At 39.1% G+C, this 25,698-nt stretch overlaps 5 protein-coding genes across 9 annotated transcripts; 3 read left to right on the forward strand and 2 right to left on the reverse strand.

Annotated features, from left to right (window-relative positions):
* Positions 1–966: 966 nt before the first annotated feature.
* LOC103502307 (heavy metal-associated isoprenylated plant protein 7) lies at positions 967–3,122 on the forward strand. Its single transcript, XM_008466191.3, has 5 exons — positions 967–1,404; positions 1,504–1,717; positions 1,789–1,991; positions 2,099–2,189; positions 2,357–3,122. Exons 1-5 carry the CDS (start codon positions 1,396–1,398, stop codon positions 2,926–2,928), a joined length of 1,089 nt encoding a protein of 362 aa, XP_008464413.2. The 5' UTR covers positions 967–1,395; the 3' UTR covers positions 2,929–3,122.
* Positions 3,123–4,853: 1,731 nt separating this feature from the next.
* LOC103502306 (uncharacterized) lies at positions 4,854–7,270 on the forward strand. The gene is made up of 3 exons (XM_008466188.3): positions 4,854–4,952; positions 5,088–5,169; positions 5,993–7,270. The coding sequence occupies exon 3, from the start codon at positions 5,993–5,995 to the stop codon at positions 7,040–7,042; it is 1,050 nt and encodes a 349-aa protein (XP_008464410.2). The 5' UTR covers positions 4,854–4,952; positions 5,088–5,169; the 3' UTR covers positions 7,043–7,270.
* A 7,253-nt stretch (positions 7,271–14,523) lies between these two features.
* LOC103502305 (HVA22-like protein e) lies at positions 14,524–15,818 on the forward strand. 2 transcript variants are annotated; one of them, XM_008466186.3, is made up of 5 exons: positions 14,524–14,791; positions 14,910–14,936; positions 15,032–15,154; positions 15,322–15,492; positions 15,640–15,818. In XM_008466186.3, exons 1-4 carry the CDS (start codon positions 14,745–14,747, stop codon positions 15,479–15,481), a joined length of 357 nt encoding a protein of 118 aa, XP_008464408.1. In that variant the 5' UTR covers positions 14,524–14,744; the 3' UTR covers positions 15,482–15,492; positions 15,640–15,818. The 2 variants fall into 2 exon arrangements, with proteins under 2 accessions (XP_008464408.1, XP_008464409.1); XM_008466187.3 differs by having other exon boundaries at positions 14,639–14,791; positions 15,648–15,818.
* A 208-nt stretch (positions 15,819–16,026) lies between these two features.
* LOC103502304 (recQ-mediated genome instability protein 1) lies at positions 16,027–20,651 on the reverse strand. Of its 3 annotated transcripts, none has more exons than XM_008466184.3 (8): positions 19,994–20,647; positions 19,666–19,836; positions 19,400–19,545; positions 18,987–19,114; positions 17,939–18,354; positions 17,237–17,347; positions 17,028–17,156; positions 16,027–16,869 (listed from the first exon to the last, which is right to left on the reverse strand). In XM_008466184.3, exons 1-8 carry the CDS (start codon positions 20,531–20,533, stop codon positions 16,705–16,707), a joined length of 1,806 nt encoding a protein of 601 aa, XP_008464406.2. In that variant the 5' UTR covers positions 20,534–20,647; the 3' UTR covers positions 16,027–16,704. The 3 variants fall into 3 exon arrangements, 2 of the variants coding, with proteins under 2 accessions (XP_008464406.2, XP_008464407.2); XM_008466185.3 differs by having other exon boundaries at positions 20,011–20,441; XR_007819029.1 differs by lacking the exon at positions 16,027–16,869 and adding an exon at positions 17,626–17,729 and having other exon boundaries at positions 17,135–17,156; positions 19,994–20,651.
* A 562-nt stretch (positions 20,652–21,213) lies between these two features.
* Positions 21,214–24,119, reverse strand: LOC103502303 (SWI/SNF complex subunit SWI3A). 2 transcript variants are annotated; one of them, XM_051081479.1, is made up of 7 exons: positions 23,944–24,119; positions 23,191–23,729; positions 22,559–23,068; positions 22,181–22,359; positions 22,048–22,094; positions 21,633–21,793; positions 21,214–21,509 (listed from the first exon to the last, which is right to left on the reverse strand). In XM_051081479.1, the coding sequence occupies exons 1-7, from the start codon at positions 24,026–24,028 to the stop codon at positions 21,330–21,332; spliced, it is 1,701 nt and encodes a 566-aa protein (XP_050937436.1). In that variant the 5' UTR covers positions 24,029–24,119; the 3' UTR covers positions 21,214–21,329. The 2 variants fall into 2 exon arrangements, with proteins under 2 accessions (XP_050937436.1, XP_050937437.1); XM_051081480.1 differs by having other exon boundaries at positions 22,559–23,035; positions 23,944–24,115.
* Positions 24,120–25,698: the final 1,579 nt, after the last annotated feature.

The raw sequence follows: 25,698 nt of genomic DNA on the forward strand, positions 1-25,698 counted from the left end.
TAATAAGACGAACTTTATTATTTACAATAATTTTTTATAGATATATTTAGATTCTTTGGTTTTTTAAGAGGTTAAGTGAAAAAAAGAAGAGAACATGTAATAAGATATATACATATAGTAGGAGGGTGAAACAAATGATTGGTGCATTGAAAAATGGTTATGGAGACTTCTTATTAATTATTTATATTTTGTTGTCAAGAGGAAAGAAAAGGCATAGTCAATGAAGTTTGAATTTCTTTTTATATTTTTTTTTCTCAAAACAAACACTGTAAGTGTAAGCATAAATCAATCAACTCAATGGTAACGTAGAATTGAAAATATAATTATAAATCAAGCAGAATGAAAAAAGAATGGAAATAAATAGAAAAGAAACAAACTCGTAGAATTCAATCCTGTATTTACTATCAGCCGGAAAAGGAATAATTCCTAAAATTTATTTGAATTTATTTGATGTGGGAAGAAAATAATGGGTGAGAGATGTTGCAATGATGATCCAGTTGGGAGGAAAACCTATATTCTTTATTATCCCAATTAATGTGAATTACATTTCACCTTCCTCTATTTATTTTCTCTTCAATTTCATACACTCGAGTATTTGGAAAACACCCATTTTCATTTTATTATCTAATTTTCCACCTTTTTGTTTCTTTTTTTTTTTTTTTTTTTTTTTTGCATTGGGTGTCATAAGACGAGTGAATTGATTATCTGTGTGTAATTAACTTATGAAGAAGATGAAAGTTAGTAATGTTTTGATGTAGTTAACAAAATGAAGGCATTTGGAACATGCCACACACATGATATGATATGCTGACTCGACTTTGAATCATGATTGCGTACTTACGTATCAATAATTTGGTGGATGAATAATTTAGTGAATAAAGAAAAAAAGAAAGGGTAGGGAAAGATGATTTAGAGAATGAGGAACAACCGACCTAAACAGAGGTAAAGCAATAAAGTTGGAAGTCCCCTGGTCCTGTTGGTGGCTGGCGGGGACGTGTGTATTCGTTTTGTATTATACTTTGATGAGAATAAACCATGAGTTAAACTAAAGTAGATAGATGTTTGGTTAATTTGAGTACTTAGGCGCAAAGGAATTGGGAGTTAGGTGGTGAAATTTTTGGGCTTGGGCTCAAAAAAGGATAGAAAGCTGCAGGATCCATAAGTTTTTGTGTTGTGGATATCGATGCAGAAGCTGAACCTCGCCATTATAAAACACACCACGTCACACGAGGAGTAGGATGATGATGACGACGACGATCTTACATTTTGGGATCTGCAGCTCAAACTGAATCCTTCAAACCCCAGAATCTAAAACCCATTCATCTTCTTTCATCTTCTTTAAACTTCCAACAATCGGACCAGCCCCCTTACGAATCTCTCGATTAATTCATTCCAATGGGAGAGGTCTCTAATTAACCCCAGCTCTGTTTCTTTGTTTCTGGTCTGTTTTTTTTTCACATTTGTGAGTTAATTCTGGTTGTGTTGTATGCATTTGTTGATTAGGAAGTCAAGAAAGTGGAAGATACAAAACCAGAGGAACCCCCGAAAGCGGCTCCTGATCAAGAGAAAACAGAGGGCGAGAGCGAGAAGAAGGAATCAAAAGATGTGATAGAAGAAAAGCCTCTTCCTAAACCACCTCAGGATATTGTGCTCTCTGTTTTTATGCATTGTGAAGGCTGTGCCCGCAAGGTCCGCCGCTGCCTCAGAGGCTTCGAGGGTTAGATTCTTTATCTTTAAACTCAACGATTGAGTAATAATTGAGTAATAATTGAGGATTGTTTGTTTTAGGGGTCGAAAGCGTGGAGACTGATTGTAGAACTCACAAAGTTGTGGTGAAAGGAGAGAAGGCCGATCCGGTCAAGGTATTAAACAGACTTCAGAGGAAAAGCCACCGACGGGTTGAATTGATCTCTCCAATTCCCGAGCCTGAGCCCATTGCTCCGATCCCTGAACCTGTAGAGAAACCCAAAACAGAGGACCCTAAACCACAGGTTTTATTCTTGCTGTTCTATGGTTGTGCTTCTCTTTTTGGAAAAGAAAATATGTATAGATATTGATTATGTATCTCGTGTTCTTCCCTTTTGGATTCCTTTTGCAGCCTCGGATTATTGTAACTGTCGTCTTGAAAGTGCACATGCATTGTGAGGCTTGTGCTCAAGAAATCAAAAGAAGGATACACAGAATGAAAGGTTCACACTTTTACTTAATTCTATTTCATTTTTTAATAAACAAGTTGATCTGATTTGGATTTTTAAATAAGACTAAGAGTTGATGATTGTTTGACTAATATTTCATTGATTGAAAAATACGCTCAATAATTAATATTTGTGGTTGGAAATGAATGGGTGATGATCAGGTGTTGAATCAGTGGACCCAGATCTAAAAAGCTCGCAAGTCTCTGTGAAAGGAGCGTTCGATCCGGCGGCGCTGGTTGCCTATGTGCACCGCCGGACCGGAAAACACGCCGCGATTGTGAAGCAAGAGCCGGAAGTTACACTCGAGAACAATAATGAATCAGAAGCCGTTGCTGTGAAAGAAGTCGAAGAAGAGAAGAAAGCGGACGCCGGCGACGGAGTTGAAAGTGAGAAAAAGGTGGAGGAAGAGAGTACAGTGGAGGAGAAACCCGCGGCGGCGGATGCTGCCCCCGGCGATGGGGAGGCAGAAGGAGCGTCCCCTGGCGAGGCCGCCCAACCAGCAGCAGAAGAAGGGCCGAAAATGGTGGAAGTGAAGAAGAATGAATACCATTATTATTACCCGCAAAGGTACATAATGGAAATGTATCCGTATGCACCGCCGGTGATGGGCGACATAGCGTACCCAGCGCCACAGATGGTTATGGAGACGTACCCGGCGCCGGCGATGATGGGGCATGCATATCCACCTCAGATGTTCAGCGATGAAAATCCAAATGCTTGTTCGGTCATGTAATTGTAATGTTAATGTTATTATTATTTTTTTTTTTTGTGTTGTTTTGTTCTATAGGATTTATCTTCTACTGAGGTGGAAGTATAATGAATGGGAGAATTTTGTGAATGTTACAAACTTCTCTACCATTACCATTACCATTACCATTACCACATGTTATAAAACATTGGGGTATATTATATATAATTAAATTAGTACGTGTGATATATATATATATATATAGGATCCTTACACAAAAATCCCCCCATGGGTCAACCGAATTATATTGATTTATAATAACATCATTTCAAATTTTCAAAAGGGAATAAATTTCTGTTGTGTGTTAACTTACCTAACATGTTAAGGTATAATATATTCACATATATATGTTTTGGATTCCATGATTTACTTTTGAAGAATTATAATTAGTTGCCCATGTAACAATTCTTGGTAGGTAAGTAGGTTATTGGTTTAGTGCGTTGCGTTTGGTTAATTTTAGAATTTAGCATATTTTCATCACTAGAGTTTCAATCAATTATTTATAATATTTTGTAGGGAAGACTTAAATGCAAAGATATTAGGTAGATATACCTTTAGATTCATACTTTGTTGAATTTTGATTACTTTTATGAACATGTGCTGAGTCATGAAGAGTGAGTTCCACCATGTAACGAGGCTACAAAATTTTACTTTATTTGGAACCAAAGTATCTTAAAAAGCTATTTTTGATTAAAAATGTATAAATTAAAAGACTGTTGCCATTGCCAAAGGGTTTATGTGTGCTTGGGGATCATGTGCCACTATAACTTATATGATTATTATTATTATTATTATTATTATTATTATTATTATTTGTGTTTTTAATAAAGAAAAAACAAAAAAAAAAAAAAAAAGGAGGCAGCAAAAAAGAAAAAGGAAAAGGAAATATGAAAAGGTGAAAGAGTTGTGGGTTCGAAAAGGTGGGTTATTGGGCAAAACAAAACAGTGGATATGGACAATAAAAGGGAAAGTTGGATGAAAATAATTAATAATCACTATGGGAGGGATCTCATGATAAAATAAAATAGGGAAAAAAAAATACTCTTTTTATAACTTCTTATTTGCTTACTAAATGCTACTCTTTTAGTTCTATTCAATTTGCTTTTGATTTATTAAACTTTAAAATGTTATAGTTTATCTTTTGTAAGTTTTTAGTTTTGTTTAACTAAATTTAGAAAAAAACTAAAATCTATTAATTTATTTGAAATAAGTGTGAAGTTCAATTTTAAAATAAATGTTATTTTCCATATGGCATATAGCACTGTGGATATTACTAAATATAATAAATGACCGCATACTAAGTGACTTGTCAGACCTTATATCTCGATCAACTACTGATACTAGATTGAGAATTCACTTGAGTTTCACATCCTAAAGTGGATTCTATGTAAATATTCTCCTACAAGAGCATATCCCTAATTTTATTGACTAGAAGGACACTCAAATAATAATTGATCCCTACCGTCAACAACTCCATACGTTCACACATTAACTAGTTTCGACCAATAAGTTAAACAATTAATAAATGATCGAGAATATTAGTTCCAAACTAAATGAGATTAGTCAATGCATCACAAGCTGCCTATACTACAGTGACTCCAAATCACTAATCTAACACAAACACAACAAAAGGACAAGAGAGCAAAGTTATAGAGTGCACCGATGAGTACAATCATTATTTTCAAATTTTAATTAATACAAGTTTGGTCGTTTGGTGACCATTTTGATTTTTTAATTTAATTTACAAAATCAAATGTATTATCCTTAATTTATATAAGTTTTTGGGTAAAAGGATGGATTTTTTTAGCCAAAATTTTAATTTAGAAAAAAGAATATTTTAAAAAAATCATATATTTGTCTGGGAAATCAGGTTGGACACGTGAACGACTGAGATTTAAGTTGTGTGGGGGTATAACAATCCAACCATTGGATGGGAGAGTAGAGGGTTCCGGCGCCACATTCGAATCGCAAATTCTGGTCGACCCCTTCGTGAATTGTCAATAGAGAAGGTACTGAAAAACCCTATTACCCTTCTTCCTCCACACTCTCACCACTTCCAAATTCTCGATTCCGTTGTCGCTTAATACCCCTCACCAGAAACTATTTCAGCTTTCGATATCTAAACTCTACTTTGCGTCTTTCAGGAGATTTTATCTGATAGGATCAAGCAAGCAACTATAAGAAGTCCGAGAGGACCGCACCTAGTCCGGCGATATCCATCTCAAGGTAGGATCTTTATAATAACAACTACTACGTATAAAATTCCTCTGAACTGAACTAATTGTAGGATCGAAAACTTGCTTTTACAGTTTTCTTTTCTTATAGAATGGAGTTCATTTACGTGTTTTTTTTTTTTTTTTTTTAATGTTAAAGTAGTTTGTAATTGGAGGAATAGGGTTCTTTATCTAATTTTCATAGCACCAACCTGAATTGCCCGCCATTGATATTTTTTAGTCTTTTAACATTTTTATTTTTATTGAACAACTAATAGGAAAGTTCAAATCCGATCTGTTCTGCATCTACATTTTAGTTTGACATGTATCGAATGTACTGAATAAATGTGAGCACACATATTCATTAAGCATTGGAGCGTTCTTTCATAGCATGTAGTAGAGATTTGAAGCACATTTGACTATATTGAACTGTATCATCGTTTTGTATTTGACACCACCGCAGGAACCCTTTGTCAATATTTGAAACTGGAAAAGCAACCTTCTGTCTTAAATCTTATCATTGATATGTACTCTGTGTGCTTGTTAATTCCTCCACTTTGGAAATTCTTGAAATTTTCAACACTTTTTATCCCGTTGCTTTACCACGTGGTCTCTATTGCTTATGTGTTTTGCTGCAAATAAAGGATTTTGGAAGTGAGGAATGATTGCTTACCGTTGTCTCCATTTCTTTTACTTGTTCATTTTCACATTTTGCATATTTATTTTTTGTGAATAATTGTTTTCCTCATCCCTGGTTTTGAACTCATTGATTTTTTCTTTCTTTTACATTTTAACATATCAATTTTAAGGACTAAGCGGCGAGATTATTTGTGCAGATGAAAGTAAAAAAGTCGAAGACTGCCTCAACTTCCAATACTAATGTTGATTTGAAGTCCATCATTCATCAGCATGCCCTGTTCATCGACAAGTTAGTGGAGCTCATCCCTGCGAGGTTCTATTTATCTAATGATGAAAAGGAGAAACCTTGGTTTCAAGGCCTTAGCAAGAATGAGAAGGCTTTGGCCAAGAAGGAATCGAAAGAAAATCTTAAGAAAGTTAAAAGAGATCGTATGGATCCAGAAAAGTCTGATAAATCAACCGTTGATTTGCTTAAGCAAAACTTGGAAAAGAACAAGTTAAGGATTGAAACTGGCGATAATAAAAAGGATGATAAGCCAATGACATCTGGGTTGGAGGATGATCAGTCAGTGACATATGAAGAACTTCGGCAACGTCTGCATGAAAAGATTGAAGAGTTCCGAGCAAATAGAAATACAGAATGTTCAAATAGAGAGAGGAAGAGGAAGGAAAGAAATGAAAGGAGGGAACTGATTCATAAGAAACAGAAGAGAGAAAATGGGCTCGAGGAAAAGAAATCAACAGGCTATCCCTCAAAAGATGAAGTTGAAAAGAATGTAGCTGAAGCCTCTAAAGAACTTGCCTTCAGTCACGTCAAATTGGGGACCGAAGAAGAGCATGGGAAGAAAAAGAAAAGAAAGTTCTCCAAGTTGGAGGAGCTTGAGAGAGCCAAAAAATTGGAGGAAGCAAAGAAGGATTCCGAGAAGGGAGAAATAATCTCAAAGAAGCATTCTTGGAAAGCAGCAACGAATAGGGCGGCTGGGTTAAAGGTTCACGATGATGCAAAACTCCTGATGAAGAGCTTAAAGAAGGAAAAGAAACAGCAACTGAAGAATGTTCAGAAATGGAAAGATAGGATTGAAACTACACAGAAGATGAAAGCAGAAAGACAGCAAAAGAGATCAGATAACATAGCACAGAAAATTCAAGATAAGAAGATGCGGAAAATTGCAAAGAGGGAGAAGAAGCTTATGCGGCCCGGCTTTGAAGGTCGCAAGGAAGGTTTCATCAACGAAGGTACGACTTAAGGCAAAGGTGGTTGTGCAATGTTGTTGCCATTATTGTTTTGACCTAGTATATTTAGGAAATGCAACCAAAACATATATGTGTTCCTTCTTTTTTTTCTTTTCTTTTATGTTCTTCATGTGAAAGAAATGTTATGAAGAACGAGAAGCCAAAAAGTGATGAAAATAGAGAGATTAACAAAGCATTTTGTGCCTTCTAAGAAAATATAATTTTCTATCCCTTATCCGTTCTATTGGGCTCAATCATCAAAGTTCTTTGCTAACCCAATACTTCACCAACACATTTGTATCATTTGAGAATAATGTCTGAGATTATTTAAAGTGAAAAACTGCTCTTTATTTATATACATACATACCATCTCCTCCTAAATCAAGTTACTCACTGTGGAATGTTGTGTTATAGGTGATTAGGTATTTGTTTTCATGTAGTTTTTGTGGATGCATACAACTTTTTTTCTTACCATTTTTTTAGGTTTTCTAGGGGCATCTTTTCCCACTCCTTTCTTGATTTTATATTCCAAATTTCACTACATCAAAGTAGGACTTGGGCTCCTAGTTAGGAAAATAGTAGGTATATGTTAAGACACTACCTCTTTCCTTTTCTATTACTTTCCAACACCAGATTACAGCACCAAAACCAAGTAATAAAACACTCACAGAATAATGACAATATACTCTCCAAGACTTGATAGAACAAAATCAGCTGGATAAACAAAAAACACACACAAAATGTAATAACAAGGGTATAGACGCAAACAAGAACTCTCTCTCAATCCCCTGCTCCCTTCCTTTCCCACCTAAGGCTATTTAAGCACCAAAAGATCAAAATGGTAACCTGGTGTCACCCCTCCCCTTTCTGGAAGTGGCTGCTACTGCCCTCTCTGCACCAAAAACATTCGTACCCCTCTCTGCCCTCCTGTTCCCTTTTTATTGCCCACGACTAACTAACTGTGGGTCCCACTTCCTGGTCCCCCTCCTCCTTGCTTTCTTCCCCTTCAACACGTGTTACCTCGGGGTTGGTCTCATGGCCATGATCCTTCTTGCCACTTGTCTCTCTTTCATTGGCTTCATGTTTCTTCTTATTTTTCCTATGGTATGTAAATAGGATTGGTGGCCTAGCATCACTCTCCTCTTCCAAATCCACCTTGTCCTCAAGGTGAAAATCTGGAAACTGATATTTCATGTCAGTGCAGCTTTCCCATGTTGCCTCGTGTGGGGGCAATCCCTTCCAACTGATCAGGGCTTCCCACTCCTTCGTTGCTGGATTCTTGCGATAGCTATATACCTCTTCCGGTCGTGTAATCCATTCATGGTTTGCGTTCATATACGGATTCAGTGGTTGTACAGTCTCTCCCCTTCCGACAGCTTTCTTCAATTGTGATACATGGAACACGGGATGAATAGCAGCAGCTGCTGGGAGTTCCAGTTTATATGCTACCTTTCCGATCCTTTCTAAGACTCGATAAGGCCCGAAATACTTTGGTGATAGCTTTTCATTTCTTTTCTTTCTGAGGGAGGTCTGCCTGTAAGGCCGCAGTTTGAGGAATACCAGATCCCCTTCCTGGAACTCTACATCCCGTCTCTTATTATCGGCGTGTTTCTTCATCCTTTCTTGGGCTAGTTTCAAGTGCTCCTTTAGGGCTCCCAATGTTATATCTCTGTCTTTCAGCTGCTGGTCTAGTGTTGAATTAGGTGTCTCCATATCCCCATAGTAAATCAAGGGAGGAGGTAGGCGTCCATACACAGCTTGAAAAGGGGTAATTCCAATGGAACTATGATAGGTTGTATTATACCAATATTCTGCCCAATGTAACCATTGGCTCCACTCGTTTGGTTTTTCCCCACAAAAACACCTCAGGTATGTTTCAATGCTCTTATTCACCACCTCGGTCTGACCATCTGATTGGGGGTGATAGGACGAGCTCCGGTTCAGCTTAGTTCCCGCCAAGCGGAAGAGTTCCTTCCAGAAATGGCTTAAGAAAACCTTGTCCCTGTCAGACACTATCGATCTTGGATAACCGTGAAGCCTGACCACCTCCTTAACAAATGTTTCAGCCACCATCTTGGCCGAGAACGGATGCTTAAGCAACAGAAAATGCCCATATTTACTCAGCCTATCGACCACCACGAATATCACATCCCATCCCTTGGATTTTGGCAGTCCTTCTATGAAATCCATGGATATATCACTCCATATTGCGTCTGGAATCTCTAAGGGCATCAGTAACCCTGCTGGAGATAAAGCCGATGACTTATTACGCTGGCAGATTGCACATTCTTCACAGTACCGCATGATGTCCTTCTTCATTCCCTTCCAGTAGATCTCTCCAGTCAACCGTTTATAGGTTCTTAAGAATCCTGAGTGCCCTCCGAACACAGAGTCATGGTATGTGTGTAGTATCGTAGGTAGCAATGTAGACTTGCTTGGAATCACCAACCGGCCCTTAAATTTCAACACCCCTTGATGTAGGGTGTAGTGGGGTATCTCCATCCCTTCTTGGATTAGTCGGGTGATTTCTTGCAGCGCGGGATCAAGTCTTGTTTCGTCCTTAATAATTTCCACGTCTATCATCGGGGGAGCTGTAATTTGATTCAGGTGTACTGCTGGAGATACCCTGGATAACGCGTCTGCTGCTTTATTTTCCAGCCCTGGTTGGTAAACCACTTCAAACGAGTACCCGAGGAGCTTTGCTACCCACTTCTGATATTGAGGCTGCACCACCCGTTGTTCCAATAAAAACTTCAGCGACCTTTGGTCTGTTTTCACTGTGAATTTCCTCCCTAGTAAGTAAGGTCTCCATCTTTGGACCGCAAGAACTACAGCAAGTAATTCTCTTTCGTAAACTGGTCGTGCTCTGTCTCGCATACTTAGGGTCTTACTGAAATAAGCCACTGGCTTCCGGCATTGAGTCAGCACAGCCCCCACTCCTACTCCTGAAGCATCTGATTCAATTTCGAAGGGTAGGTTAAAATCTGGCATGGCGAGCACAGGGAGAGTCATCATGGCCTTTTTCAGCTTGCTAAAAGCACCCTCGGCCTCCGCATCCCATTTGAACGCTCCTTTCTTAAGTAGCTGGGTGAGTGGTGCTGCTATGGCTCCATAGTTCTTAACAAAACGCCTGTAATAGCCAGTCAGGCCAAGGAAGCCTCTAACTTCCCTCACATTGGATGGAGTTGGCCAGTCACTCACCGCCCTTATCTTTTCTGGATCTGCTTCCAAGCCTTGTTCCGAGATGAAATGTCCCAAGTAACTAATCCGAGGTTTGGCGAAACTGCACTTCTCCATATTCACATATAACTCTCTGTCCTGTAGTAGCCCTAACACCACTTCTAAGTGCTGAACATGTTCATCCATCCCTCGGCTGTAGATTAGGATATCATCAAAAAATACCAGCACAAACCTTCTTAAGTATGGCTTGAACACTTGGTTCATCAGCGCCTGGAATGTAGAGGGGGCATTCGTCAATCCGAACGGCATTACCAAGAACTCATAGTGCCCTTCGTGAGTTCTGAACGCGGTCTTCTCGATATCTTCAGGGCACATCCTAATTTGGTGATACCCGGCTTTGAGGTCTAACTTGGAGAATACGTTAGCCCCCTTCAGTTCGTCAAATAATTCTTCTATCACTGGTATGGGGAACTTGTCCGGTATCGTAACATTGTTCAGCGCTCGATAATCTACGCAGAACCTCCAACTCCCGTCTTTCTTCCTCACTAACAGTACAGGGCTGGAGTATGGACTCTTACTCGGCCGTATGATTCCTGAAGATAGCATCTCATCCACCAATCTCTCCATTTCTTCCTTCTGATGATGCGCGTATCGATATGGTCGTACGTTCACTGGGTCAGTCCCACTCTTCAGGTATATGTGGTGTTCAATGCTGCGCTGGGGTGGAAGGGTCGCGGGCCATTCAAACACGCGGGCAAATTGCTTGAGCAGGGTCGCTATTGGCTCCGCGATGACCTCCCCCTGCCCCTGATTCTGTTCTTCTTCCAACTTCCCGCATTCTAATGTTCTGCATTCAACTAGGAATCCCTGATCGTCAACTCCCCACGCTTTCACTAGATTCTTCAGACTTACCCTCGTTTTGACCAAACTTGGATCCCCTCGTATCACAACCTTCCTCCCCTGGTGATGAAAAGTAAGCACTAACCTCTTCCAGTCGACTTCGGTCACCCCAAGCGAATGAAGCCACTGCATTCCTAGGATCATGTCAACTCCCCCCAACTGCAGTGGTAGGAAGCTATCGGTCACCTTCCAGCCATCCAATTGCACTTCAACACTTCGGCACATTCCCTTACCTTTGACGGCTGTTCCTGAGCCCAGGATTACTCCATAGTTCGGGGTCTCCTCCAATGTCAATCCTAACCTGGCTACCAAGTCCTCTGCGATGAAGTTGTGGGTCGCCCCACAATCAATCAGAATCACCACTTCTTCTTCTCCCACCTTTCCTTTAACTTTCATGGTTCCCGGATTGTTCAGCCCCACCACCGAGTTGATCGACAGTTCAATGTTTATATTCTCCACGTTCTGCACTTCTACTGGTTTCATCTCAGTTTCGGCATCAAAAAACTCTTCCTCCACAATCTCCAGTTCCTCCCCTCCTTCCTTGACTACAAGCATTCGCAGCTCCTTATGCTCCTTTGTCTTGCACCGATGCCCTGCGAAATACTTCTCCCCACAGCGGAAACATAACCCCTTTTCCCTTCGGGCTTGGAACTCGGCGTCAGATAATCGTTTTGTCGGCCCTTCCCTACGGTTGTCTCCCGTACCCACCTCTCTCAGTGTTATCGTTCTCATTGGCCAACTTCCACTGACCGTTCCCTCCTTCGTGGCTGCTGCGATGGGGCCCTTAGCCTGCTGTTGTTTATGGCCGGTTTTGCTGTCATAGGCGCTGACCAGCCCGCATTCCCTTCGGACCAGCTCTCTGTTTTCTATCTTCAAGGCCAACTTCATCATTTGGGCCAGCCCAATGGGCTCCAGGGTTTCTACCTCCGACTTCAACCATGGATTTAACCCATTCATGAATGTCTCCTCTAGCACCACCGTAGGCAGGGAAGCCACCGGTGCCAGTAGTTTATCGAAACGGTTCCGGTACTCCTCGACAGTGGACTCCTGCTTGATCGTTAAGAATCGACCAACCAATGTACCTTCCCTGGTCGCGCGGAACCTCACCAGCATTTTGAGTTTCAAGTCATCCCAACCGGTGAAAGCTTCCCTCTCTTCTTGTGATCGGTACCAGTCCAACGCCGGCCCATCGAAACTGATCACTGCCACGGTAAGTTTCTCTGAATCCGTCAAGTTATGTATCTTGAAGTATCGGTCTGCTCGGAACAGCCAGGAGTCAGGGTCGGTCCCGTCGAAAACTGGCATTTCAACTTTCTTAAATTTGCTCCGATCCACTGGTCGCTCCTCCTCTGTTTTTACTTCTAACTTCGGTTCTTCGGCAGTCGCTGGATATATTGCTTCGGCCATGGTGACCTTGCTCGTGGACCCTTCTTCGGTCCTTCGTCCAGGAGAATCATCCTTAACGATTCCCTCAATGTACTTCAGTATCACTTGCTGCTGCTGCGCCTGCTTATCGATTTGAGAGTTCATTTCCGCGATGCTTTTGGCTAGTAATGCTATGTTCTCCTCGATCATCGGCAGCCTTTTCATTTCCATCTCAACCGCCTCCAACCGTTCATCTGTTGCCTTCGTCATTGACATGATCTGCCCAGGTATGATGCTCTGATACCACAAATGTTAAGACACTACCTCTTTCCTTTTCTATTACTTTCCAACACCAGATTACAGCACCAAAACCAAGTAATAAAACACTCACAGAATAATGACAATATACTCTCCAAGACTTGATAGAACAAAATCAGCTGGATAAACAAAAAACACACACAAAATGTAATAACAAGGGTATAGACGCAAACAAGAACTCTCTCTCAATCCCCTGCTCCCTTCCTTTCCCACCTAAGGCTATTTAAGCACCAAAAGATCAAAATGGTAACCTGGTGTCACCCCTCCCCTTTCTGGAAGTGGCTGCTACTGCCCTCTCTGCACCAAAAACATTCGTACCCCTCTCTGCCCTCCTGTTCCCTTTTTATTGCCCACGACTAACTAACTGTGGGTCCCACTTCCTGGTCCCCCTCCTCCTTGCTTTCTTCCCCTTCAACACGTGTTACCTCGGGGTTGGTCTCATGGCCATGATCCTTCTTGCCACTTGTCTCTCTTTCATTGGCTTCATGTTTCTTCTTATTTTTCCTATGGTATGTAAATAGGATTGGTGGCCTAGCAGTATATTAGTATAATTGGTATTAAGGATATTCTAGTAATTAGACATCAAATTTGTTAGGTTTTTTTAGGTTATAAGTAATAGGCGATTGTCAAATTAAGAGTTAGAGGTGCAAAAGTTTTTGTGGAATTTCCTTCAGAAAATTAGGGAGAGGCCTTAGGTCACATTGTGGTTATTATTATTTTATTGTTTTGAAAATGGGTAGTTTTGTGTGATCTCATGGAGATTCTTGTTGGGCGGTGTCCTAAAAGATGAATTATTTGATCATCTTTCATTTCTATATAAACAGTCAATATTTATTATCAAATATAACATAAACATATGTTTATTTCAAACCTAAACCAATAATTCAGTTTGAATTTCATCAAATTGTAGAGTCGTTGTTTGAAAACATAGGTTGGTCTCATAGCTAGTCAATTCAATACATCTAGTCCTTCTTGGCCCTGCTCAAATAATTTGTCCTACTACAGAGATGATATCTTCAAACCTTAAATTTCAAATGGTTTAAAAACTATCAGTAAACTATGAAAGATGAAATTGTGAGGAAACCATTTTAGCTAAAGTCCGAAAAGCCATGCACATACGAGAGTTATTTGAAAGTAATCAGGCGATGAAAATTCCAAGGCAAAAAGGAAACAAACAACTTTGTAAAAATGAGGGAAGAGAAGAAGTAGTTAAGTTTGTGTGATTTCATACTAGAAAGTGGATCACGATGATATGATGTGTTTGAACTGAATAAGCTAATTTTGTTTAATTTCATATTAATATTTGGGCTGCCCAAAAATATTGTTTAATTTGGTTTAAAAAAATCAATTTAAGTAGAAGAGTTCATTATTTGAACATCAAACAAATGTTCAACCAGGAGAATCATGTTGTAGATCCAACTAAATTAAGAACATAGATTATCTAATGCGTGTCAAAATACGATGTAAGAAATACAAACAAAAAAGAAAAGAAAAGAAAAGAATCAGTTAGATTTGGGTTTGGTCAAAAGGTGGTAAGACCGTGGAGAAGTTCACCGACCACGACATTGATGAAAAGAAAGGAAACGTGGGAGTGGCGTTAGACACGGGGAAGGCACCTCACCCAATTAATTGTTTAATACCAATTAAGTATTCCTAATTAAAATTTTTAACTTATTAATCTCATTCATTATCCAACAAAGGAGCGTGAAGTTATCAACGTTATTTATGAAATGGGCGGTGCTAAAATTCACATTGTGTAGGCACGCCTTGAAGCAAGAATTAGATGCTGTCTCCACTGCCTGCCACGTGTCCATTCTTTTCATCTCTTATATAAATACACTTTCTCCTTCCTCTTTGACCAATCACCATTCCAATTGATTTCCATTTCCCCCATTTTGTTTCCTCTCTCCATTTCTTTTCTCCTTCTTTCAATTTCAATCTGCTGTAGAAAAAATGAGTAAATTTTGGACCTTGGTTACCCAACTTCATACTCTTTCTGGGTTAGTATAAATTAAACCCAATCTCTCTTTTAACTTCTATAAAACGAAACGCCTTGGTAATTTTGGATGTGGGGTTTTGTGGCTGATTTTTTCTTTTTCTTTTTGATGATTCCTGTAGGCCTGTTTTGATGTTGCTGTATCCTCTGTAAGTTCATCTCTCTGTCTCTCTCTCTCTATTTGTCTGTTTGGTGTTAGTTTAAATGAAAAGGTACTTTTTTTGAAATTTTTGGAACACAACAGATACGCGTCGGTGGTAGCCATTGAAAGTACCTCTAAATTGGACGATGAACAGTGGTTGGCTTACTGGATCATCTACTCCTTTCTCACTCTCATGGAGATGGTTCTTCAACCTGTATTAGAGTGGTTAGTGCAATTTGTAGTTTTCCCCTCTTTTCCTTTTTCAGTAACAAAATTTACCCAGATGGGTTTTTGGGTTCCCTGTTTTTCTCTTCTCCTTCTTGGCTGAAATGGAACCGTATAAGATACAAACTTTTAATGGGTTTTGAATCTTTGATATTTTTGAGTTGCAGGATACCAATTTGGTATTCGGTGAAATTGGTATTTGCGGCGTGGCTGGTTCTGCCACAGTTCAAAGGTGCAGCTTTCTTGTATGAAAGATTCGCAAGGCCGCACATTAAGAAATATGGTGTAGGAGGCAGTTCTGCTGATGCCAAACCCAAGAATCACTAATTACATAATTAGTGAGTTTTCTTCTTTCAATAATTATGGATATGAATAACTACACGATGATTTCACACTCTATCTTTCTGTAAAGAAGTTTGTTAGATGGCTCAATTGTACTAATGATATGACTTTTAATCCTGTTTTTTGTCTCTACTTTTGTGAAGTGGATTAGAGAGGGAGCTGGAATCTTGATGACGAAGGTATCATAAAGGAGAGTTTGGTTGCTTCGTGGTGGACCATCTTTCTGGATTTGACTTCTTTTGTCTGTTGTGTTTCGTTTGTTTGTGCTAAATAGAACTTGTATTGGACATCCTTGTAAATGAAACAAACCCTTTTTTTATAAGTTGTAGCTGTGTTGTGTGTCGCCATATCTTGTTCCACACTTGTCACACCACTATGAAATTATATTCACAATTTGACGATCGATGGAATCTCTATTGAACCAACTTGTCAATTCACCTTTGGCCAAAATCTTCCTTAGAAATTTAAGAGAGGAATTACCTCAATGTGACGGATCAACTTATTCAGTGTAAAAATATCCCACGTTGTAGTTGAGCAGAATGGTTATGTTATTTGTCCGCAATCTAATAATAATGAATCCAAAGAATGTATTACATTCTGACATCGATGAAGTAACAAACTCATTACAAGAATATATTGTGCCAATCAGTGTACTTTTTCATAAGTAGAATTACTGTGAGCATGTACATGTTGAACAACAGAGGACGTTCGAAAGAAATGATAAATATGGAATGTCACCGAGCTGGTTGTAGAAGCATTCATAGCATCCTCTAAAATCTTTACCACGGCCCTTCTGCCGACACCGGGTTGGTTGCCTTCTCATTCTCTTTGCCATGGATGTTGACCCGATAGATTTTTCAAAAATACAAAATTACCAATCTCGATCAGTTTAGGCTTTCCCCTGACAAATGGCCCGAATAAAACTTCCAGGAGGAACTCTGACTTGGTTTCTCTGAATGTTGGTGGCCTGTAAACCCATTGGCTTCACGTTTCATTGATTTCGTGCTTGCAATTATCGTCAGTTTGACGACATATGTGAATCTGGGCTTCGCCCATCAAGCTTTTTTCATTTGTCACGGGTAATGAGATTGTGTAGCTCCAGAGAAGCTTCACTGCCTTGATCTCCAGTCCAAGATAGCCTGTGATAAAAATGACTTTTCTTCGCTGAAAATTTGTTGACCTTGAGACTTTTTCCTTCTTGCGTTCAATTAAGGGGATACGTCTATAATACGGGCATGCTCATCAGTTGGAACGGCATTTGAACACGCAAGTCTTCTCAAAAGCAACCGAGCATCAGATTCCAGACAACCCTCCGCCATCTCAAGGACAACTGGCAGAGAAGACGTTTTGTTCATCTCAACCAGCATTGTACCCTTCGATGAAACAACATATAAGAGAATAGTACTTTTAAACTAACTCAAAGTATACAGAATATGCAAGTAATATCCAGAAAAGACATCATCTTTTGAAATTAAAGGGACGGGAGGAAGCAATAACTGGGAGTTAGAAATACTTGAAGCCATAAATTTACCTCAAAATTTATTAAGAAAATTTGGAACTGTCTCAAAGTCTCCTTCATAGCACTCACTACTTTGACATCAGAAGAATCCATAGCGTCCGTAACATCCTTTGGAGAATGGCCAATCGCTTTTTGCACAACCTAATAATCAAACATAAGAAGCGGTCGGATATGGTTCTCTTTGACTAGGGTACGCATAAACTGTATGGTATTTGACTCACCTCGTTATCAATGAGGACCTCAGAAATGAGGCTGCCGTCATCAACAAACACACGTAGCTCGTATCTTGTCCTTTGCTTGAATTGAAATCCTTTTACACCAGTCAAAAAGCACTACAAACACAAAGATTATATTCTCAATTTCAGTAAAAAGTATAGAAACAACTAAATTCCGTTTACATTTAATTTCATTTTCATTCACCATGCCATGCTCAGTATATCAATATGAGCAGTTTCCAAGCACTTAAGTCAAAAGGAACAAAACGGATTTTTCAAATATTATACTTATAATAACCAAGCTCCAAATTCTATATATATTGATCAGCCAGAGATGTAACTCCATGCTTCCATTAATAACTACAACACGTCATCCACATATACGATTTCCTTACCCTCAGCAGTGCCACTCGGGATAAACAGGAACGAGATTGAACATTCATCTAATACTGCTGTAAGTTGGCACATACGTTGACTGTGTTAATGACGAGTTAGTTACCTAAACCAACAAATAATCAATCTGACCAGTGGATTGTTGAAACAAATTCTAAGCTTACAGAATGAACAAGCTTTAGAACTCAAGGGAATAGAACAAATCTTGTTCAAGTAGGGAGCTTACAAACAAACAAAAAAAAATGCCCTGCTTTCATTTGGAACAAGAGTGTTAGTGTTAGTCCTCTAGTGAAGAAATATGAATTTTTATCCCACCTTGATTCTTCCCCGAACTGATGGAGATTTTTCCTTCGCTGCTGCCAACTTAGCCGACAAACTAGCCAAGTAAGTGAAAGGAATTTCTCTATCGCCAGATAAAATGAGAGGATGCTCAATGTCAACCATGATGGTATCCTCTACCGAGTTGACCGCATTCGAATCGTTTACTGAATTGACCATATTGGTATCATCCACTGAATTGACCACACTGGTGTCCTCCACCGAATTGGGTACAATAGTAGGCTCAGCACTAGCTCTACCACTGGGAATGGAATGTGAACGAATCTCCTCAACATTTGAAACAAAATTAGAAGATAACTCAGAATTAGCATTCGTTCTACTGACTGGTGTAGTAAATGCATCAGCAACTGGAGCAGAAAATGCTTCATTTCCCCTATGGAACAGGCGAGCACCTGATAGCCAAGACCAATAACAAAGAAAATTTGGTGATGCACTGCCTAAACAACAGAGCTCTTTCCAGTTTACAGAGATTGAACATATAATTCAAGACCAAAAAAACAATAATTAATAAAACACATCCATTATAAACTTGGCTGACATTCTTGGCTAATCTATTGGAAAATATCAAATGCCTTGTGCAATTGTGCATCTTTTTATATTCAGATAAACGTTAGGCTTCATATTCAAATAATTTTACTAGACCACGAGATTTACATCAGAATTCTAGTAAGGAGTTTTCTTCTTCCTACTTTGAAGTTTATAATTTTTTTCATTCCAGAATAAATTAGTTATTTAGTTACAATATTAAGAGCGGACAAGCATTTCCCCTTCACTTCCATATTTTGTTTTCTTGTCCTATCTCTGTTTCTCCCCACTACGATCTGTATCAATAGTTGAAAGAACAGGAGAAAGAAAAATGCACATAATGAAAGTATGAAATTAGGCAACATTGCCCAAGATAGAGACTGGTAGCAGCTAATTGGTCTCCAGGAATCTGACACACTGAACATAAAGTTGGAAATGTGAAAAAAAGTTTCTTTTTCCCCCAGAAAGAAAGAACGTGGAAATTTTAACCGATTAGTACCTTGGTCTGAACGAGAGGGTTCAGCATCCACCATTCTACTAGAATGCCCAGGCTCTTGAACATTGTCTGATGGCCATGCAGCATGTGTTGCTCTACTTGCCAAAGAAGGAACCACGCCTGTTCTCGTTCTGAACAAAGTATACAAATCACAAATTATTGAATAACAGAAAACAGTGGAAGACATGATGTTGCTATGATAAGCTCTTCTGAAAAGAAAGACAAAGTCCACCAAAAAAATAACAGTGTAAAAATGCAAGTTTACAGTGCGTTAGCACTCAATTGAAAAGATAAAAGAACGAGCTCTAAACAACGGAAAAAGAAATCTTCCTCGGACAATGGACACGGAAAATTGTACTATGGAACCCAACAAAGAAAGGAATGGATGAAAACTATGTACTAGGCATTAATAATACCTTCTTCCTCTAGGTGGCTTGTTCACTTCATCAACAAGCCGCTTCCGAGCTGCCTCCAATTCTTCAACCTGACCTCCTAGAACCTCAAAAGCTTCAGGTACTAGCATTAGAAGCCCACGTCGTACACTTACATCGCTGATTACTACCTGTACAAAAGCTATAAATAATTGATCCCTATCATCAACTAATCTACTAGTTTCGAAGCACCTAAACTTGGTTGACGAAAAAAGAGAACAATTGATCGAGGATTGAGAAAGATAAGAAACCTTCAACCCAGCAGGGGCCAAAACTTCAAGATCCTTAATAGGCCTGTATTCCATCCCAAAAACTCGTTGAACACCATCCGTCATTGACAGTTTAAGGCACCTCTTAATATTAGCAGGGGCAGTCTGATATCTACCTTTCAGAGCACAACTGATGTTAACTATTTCATCGACCTGAAAAGGCAAACAACTCAGCTAGGACTCTACAACCCTGCCCACCTCAAGCAGCAGGTCATTCTTATAACCTCTGAAATTTCGTACGGTGACCAAAATTATATCATAACCAAAAAGAAATTCATGGGAATAAACTCAAGGAACTGGCACAAATAACCTGCAGTACGTACGGACCAGGGAGATCAACGAGATGCATAGAATCAACATTTTCAGGCAGGACACCAGCACCCGCATAATTCATATCAGAAACCAAAAACTGCTCGAAACACAGCTTTCCTTTCGCCGAATGGTTGAGGCTAAAGAAACCTGGTACAGACTCTTGTAGAGAGCGGATACAGGCACCCAACCACTCTCTCTTCAAGCTTAAACCAAGTCCCCGAAGGAAGTCACTTACAGGACACGGGGGGTGAGTGGAAGCGAGACCAGGACTGAGTGGATTGGGGTCCGGGGAGTGAGGGAGAGAATGATCAGAATCCGGAGAAGGAGGGGAGAGATGGTCGGAGACGTCGATAAAATGTTGTTCGTCGTCGTCGGAATCGGGAACTTGGACGGGTTCAGAAACATTGGGATTAAAATGAGAGTTGAGATTGTCGAGAATGATTGGTTGGAGGGAGGTTGGGGAGGAATCAAGGCAGTGAGAGTCTTGTTCCAAGTCTTCGTCGGAAGACGAGCTCAGGCGAAGGCGCCTTCTAGTCATCGTGGCTTCCCTCCTTCTTCACTCGGAAATTTGTGCCTTCTTCCCTCCACTTGATGTGTGCAGCGGGAGAGTAGAAGCGAAGTAGAATAACACAAATGTCCCTCTCATTCTCAATTAACCCCTAATTTGGGGTTTAATTTAGTTAGGTTAAATTTTAAGAAATGTCTCTGAACTTTCTCATTTGTCAAAAAAAAAATAAAGAAAATCGAACTTTCAAAAGGTGTATTTTTTACACAAACTATAAAATCAAGGTCAGTTTTTATAATTTCACCATTTAGTTATCACATAAATTATAACTATAATGTTCGTTTGAGGAAGATTAGACATGCTTATGTGTGTTACGCGCAAGGCCTTCAATTTTTTTGAAACATCCTTGATCGCCTTTGTTGAGATTCTTCAAACTTATGCAAGCTAATCCAATGTCAGATTTACAATTAACAACTACTTTGATTGTGTAATCTAAATCTTTCCACAAATATGAGTATTTGGTGTGATTTTTCGTAGAAAATATTTTATGATTCGTTGTGATTGATGAATTTTAATGGTACATTTCCATCGTCCGCGCTTAGGGAGATTAAATTTAATTCTTTTGTAAATTATATATACCATGGAGTGGATAAACATACACTTGTGCGGTCTATAAATTATAGTGGATTTGCTTATGCTTTGAATTCAATAAATTTGATCAAAGTATCATATGACCTTCCTCTCTTAAAAGGAAGGTTAAAATCTTCAATATTAAGATATAAATAATTTCTTTGATACATCATAATGGTACAAGAGAATAGTTGTCATGTCAAGATCTCACAGAAGGATAATCCTTCCACCTAGGTATACCAAGATCAAATGCAGATTGCAACACACTAACCCGCTCCATCAACAGTTTATCTTCTAGTTCCTCAATCACAGGGTATTCTGTTTCCATAATCAACTCCAGATCTTCAAAATGTTTGATTTTGCGTTGCATCTTCTTCATCTGTAAACCATTTTCACAACGAATAGACATTTATCATTTGGCACAAAATCAACCATGTTTAACGACAACTTTCATGTTTTGTTCTACAGACCATCGGGGATGTGTAGTTCAGAGAATGATTACCTGTGTTTCTATCATTATTGCCAATAAATATTCCATTTCTCTCTCTTCTTGATCAGCAAGTAATTTTGCATGTGCTGCAGCAGCGCCAAGTGCTGTTGCAATTGCAGCTCTAACTCGTAAGATTAGAGGTATGTCATCTTTGTCTTCGGCCATTATATCACCTAAAGGGAAAGTAAAGATAGTAAGGCAAAGTAATGAGCCAAAATGCTGTACCATAAAACAAGAAAACGAGCTAGAATTGACACAACCCCACACCAAAAATGCAAACAATCCTACTTGTTATGGCTGGGCAAAGAGACAGAATACTCAAACAGAGCATCACACATAGTTTTTTTTTTTATTATTGGAAAACATGGTCCAACGTAATCGGAAATTGTGCATAATCACTCTGCCCTTTCAAGTTCGCAACAAGTACCTGATTGAGGCCTTTCCTTAGCTACTGAATCTTCGTTGTTGAGAATTCTATGGAAGAAATTTACAGATAAGGTTATCTCCAGTGTCAATCAAAAATTGGCCAAAACAAGAAAAGTAGAAACAGATATACAGACCTCTCAACCTCGTGATTTGATGTGGTGGAAGCCGCAGAACACAGTCCATTAGGAACAAAAAAATTTTGATCGTCAAATATTTCTTTTGGATATGAGTTTTCGTCACAAAGTGCTGTAACAGAAGCAGTAGCAGCTGCCGCCATAATTTGTGGTCCGACCATGCTTGATATCAAAGCTACCTAACAGCATAGGACAAGTGCTTATAGGTCAGCTAATGGAGATCAAAGTCGAGCAATATAGATACTTTATTGTCCACCATGCAGCAATGAAAAGATAACCCTCAATAATTTCACTTCGCTTTTATACAGATAATTCAGTTACTTGAAAATGTATTTGTTTGAAAGGGATGAATAATAAGACATGATACATAAATCCCACCTGTTTCATTAGTGAACTGCTCGTATCTTGAAGAGAAGCAGTGCACTGTCGCTTGGGAGGGCCTTGGTTCTCTCCATCTTCGTCCTCGTTTATGTCCTTGGTACACTGGTCTTCACTTCCGGCAATCTCTTGATTGCTAGGTGGAGCCTCTGTAGTTTCTGGTGGACCGTCTGTAGTTTCTTTCTCACTAGTCACGTTGTTATTAGGACCACTAACCTCGTTCCTTTGAGCTTCAGAACATAACAAGGAGTCCCCAAACGGTAATTCTACGAACTTCAATATACAATCCAATTTAGTTTTGGTTTGAACATTTTGAGCAACAAGTTCCCAATCATCTCCATGCTTCAAAACAGATTCCAAAAGAAGCAGAGTCTCGGCCTCAGTCCACACAGCTCCTGTACTGCTTCTATCTTCAGTGGACTCGGTGGTCTTCAACTCAAAATCTTCCAAGAGCCTCTGCTCCCCATATTTTCCATCCTTGAAACAATTTTCGCAGATTAAATAATCATCCTACGTATAATATGTGAAGAGTAGAGTTAGACGTTCATCAAAATCCACTAGTGGAGAGATGCAATTGAGATTTTTCAATGGATGCTTTCGGAATATTCATTCACTTGATGGCAAGAAAGTACCTTGGCGCATTGATGGTATCTAGATCCACAAAGTTGGCCACAGTTCCCACACACTAAAATCTTCTGTTTCAACAAGTCACTGAAGACATCTGAATAAGAAGTCAAAGGGGGTAATTTAAACCCGCGCCCATTAACGATAACGTTGTCTTCCACAACAGGTGGTGCTGAAATTGGCTTGACCGAATTTGGCATTGCTCCCACACGAATTCCATTGGGAACCCCCTCTTCAATCTTTATTACATAACTCTCGCCATCTTCCACCTCCGCCAAATCATCTTCATCTGAAGTTGCACCAAAGTTGATCAGTCCCCAAGTCTCCAAAAAAGCAAACACCTTATGAAGCAAGTTAACATCCCCCACCAGAGATTTCCGAATTTCGGTGAATGTAAGCATGCTGGAAGGCTCTTCCCTGTACTTATTGATAATAAAATCTCTATATTCTTTATATATACGCGGAGTTCTTGATATTGAGCTTCCATCAAAAAACTCCTTCAAAGCTAATTTCTCTGTTTCGTGAATATCGTCCCACGAAAACCAACCTGAAGAATTAGTTCAACATTCAAACCCAGTTTAGAAAGACTCTCGTGTCTGTACGCATAGAACAAGAAAAATTCTCTTCGTTGTTTATTCAATTCCCTAAGCTACGTAGTGCATATGTATCCAAAAGAACCTCAATGGAAGAGGAAGTGGGGAGTTTCTAGGGTTAGGGTTAGGACGGAAAATGCAGAGAGAGAGAGAGAGAGAGAGACTTACTGGAGTGGCTTGGAATTGTGTATAGATCGAGGTCTGGTTCATCTGGAGCTCGTCTATAGCTCGGTTCCCGCTGTGAGGTTTCCATCGCGGACCGCGCGGTGAGCTTAGTCGAGTCCGACGTAGATTTTAGTATTACGCCGATGCAAGAGAGGCAAAGCCATTAAAAAAAAAACGCGGTACTTTGCCTGGTGTTGACGTAATTAGATGACGGTCCAATAATGTAGTGGCCTGCTATTCGTCTGGGTCAAGGTGAGGGCTCCGCTCTCCTATTGGGCTCTGGCTAAGCCCAATACTACTTCTTCTACCTATTGCCCTTTCTTCTTGCATCAACGCAGCCCGGCGTTGGTTCTCAAGGTTTTAACTAGCATTTCAATCGTTCTATTTCTTTATATATGTAATTAATCGGTCTAGCTTTTTAATTTTTAAAATAATCGTTCTAGTTCAATTGTGTATGTTACATGAGTAATACGTTGCTTCTATGAGCAAATTTTCAACCCTGTTTGTTACATCAACTTGACCGATTTACTATGAAAACAAATTTATAGTGCGAAAAAATAAAATATGGTACTGTGTCTATATGGTAATTAAAAGTCTTTCATGCTTTTTTTGAAACATAAGTAATAGATATGCCAACAGTATGAGATTGGCTTTTCCAACCCATACTTGAATCCTCGTAAAACTACTGTTTGATTAATATGTAAATATTGATACTGCCCAAGTAGCCTTAATGAGAAATCTTCGAAAAATCATGATTAATATAGCATTGGGTACCTCATTCCCCGTACCTTCCCTCACCTTTGAGAGAGAGAGAGATCTTATGATATACCATTTGGGTGCCTAATACCCTTGTCCTCACATATTATTCCATTTTATTGTGTATTAGGCTAACATGAGTGATGATTCATCCATTCCCCTTTTTTTGATAAAATGGTTGAGCAATGACTTTATACTAGCTGAACCAGCCACCAAATACCCTTAATGGGTCAAATCTCCTTAGCAGCTTTTTACTAGAAGTCAGTGTTATTCTTTATACATTAGGTGACAACTCCTACCTACATGGTTTATTACAACTGGGTTAAATATTTAATTGACCTACAAAGTTACTCGATTATACCTGTTACTGTAACATACAAAACATGTTTAACATATCGTGTTTCATTCTTTATAAAATAGTTAAAGCTTGAAGGTTGCAACGAACATAGTCTAACATTCAACTTAAATATTTATAACACACGTGCTCTTATGAGAAACAAAGCGTTAAGTATCAAGACGTCTCTATTAACTATGATGAAAATTGAGAAGGGGGTTATATGTAGGTGTACTATAACTATACATATACATGAAAAGGCCTATTAGTGTAAGTTGTAGTAACATGTGTATGGGATGCATGTTCTTTTAGTATGAATGTAAATTAGTAACATTACACCATAAAATAAAATAAATTAAATTAAATACAATATAACAAACATTGTAACAAATAGAATTGTTGAATGGCAACGCTGTAATTAACTTAAGGTTATAATGGTTGGAAACAACAATTATCATGATTAGAGCTCTAGACATAAATTGGGTCATAATAGCTAACTTGAGACACGTATGAGTTGTAAGTTGTGGGTTACTCAATTGTTTTTTTTTTTTTTTTTGTTGTCTTTGTTGTTTTTGTCAAGATAGCTCATCGAGTTCAACGCAAATGTTAATTGCCTTTAGTTAGTTGAAATCAAGAACAAACTAATTAACCTCGGTCGAAGCTAACCT

This window comes from Cucumis melo, chromosome 2, assembly GCF_025177605.1.
Source record: "Cucumis melo cultivar AY chromosome 2, USDA_Cmelo_AY_1.0, whole genome shotgun sequence".
In the NCBI taxonomy this organism is placed as follows: Eukaryota; Viridiplantae; Streptophyta; class Magnoliopsida; order Cucurbitales; family Cucurbitaceae; genus Cucumis; species Cucumis melo.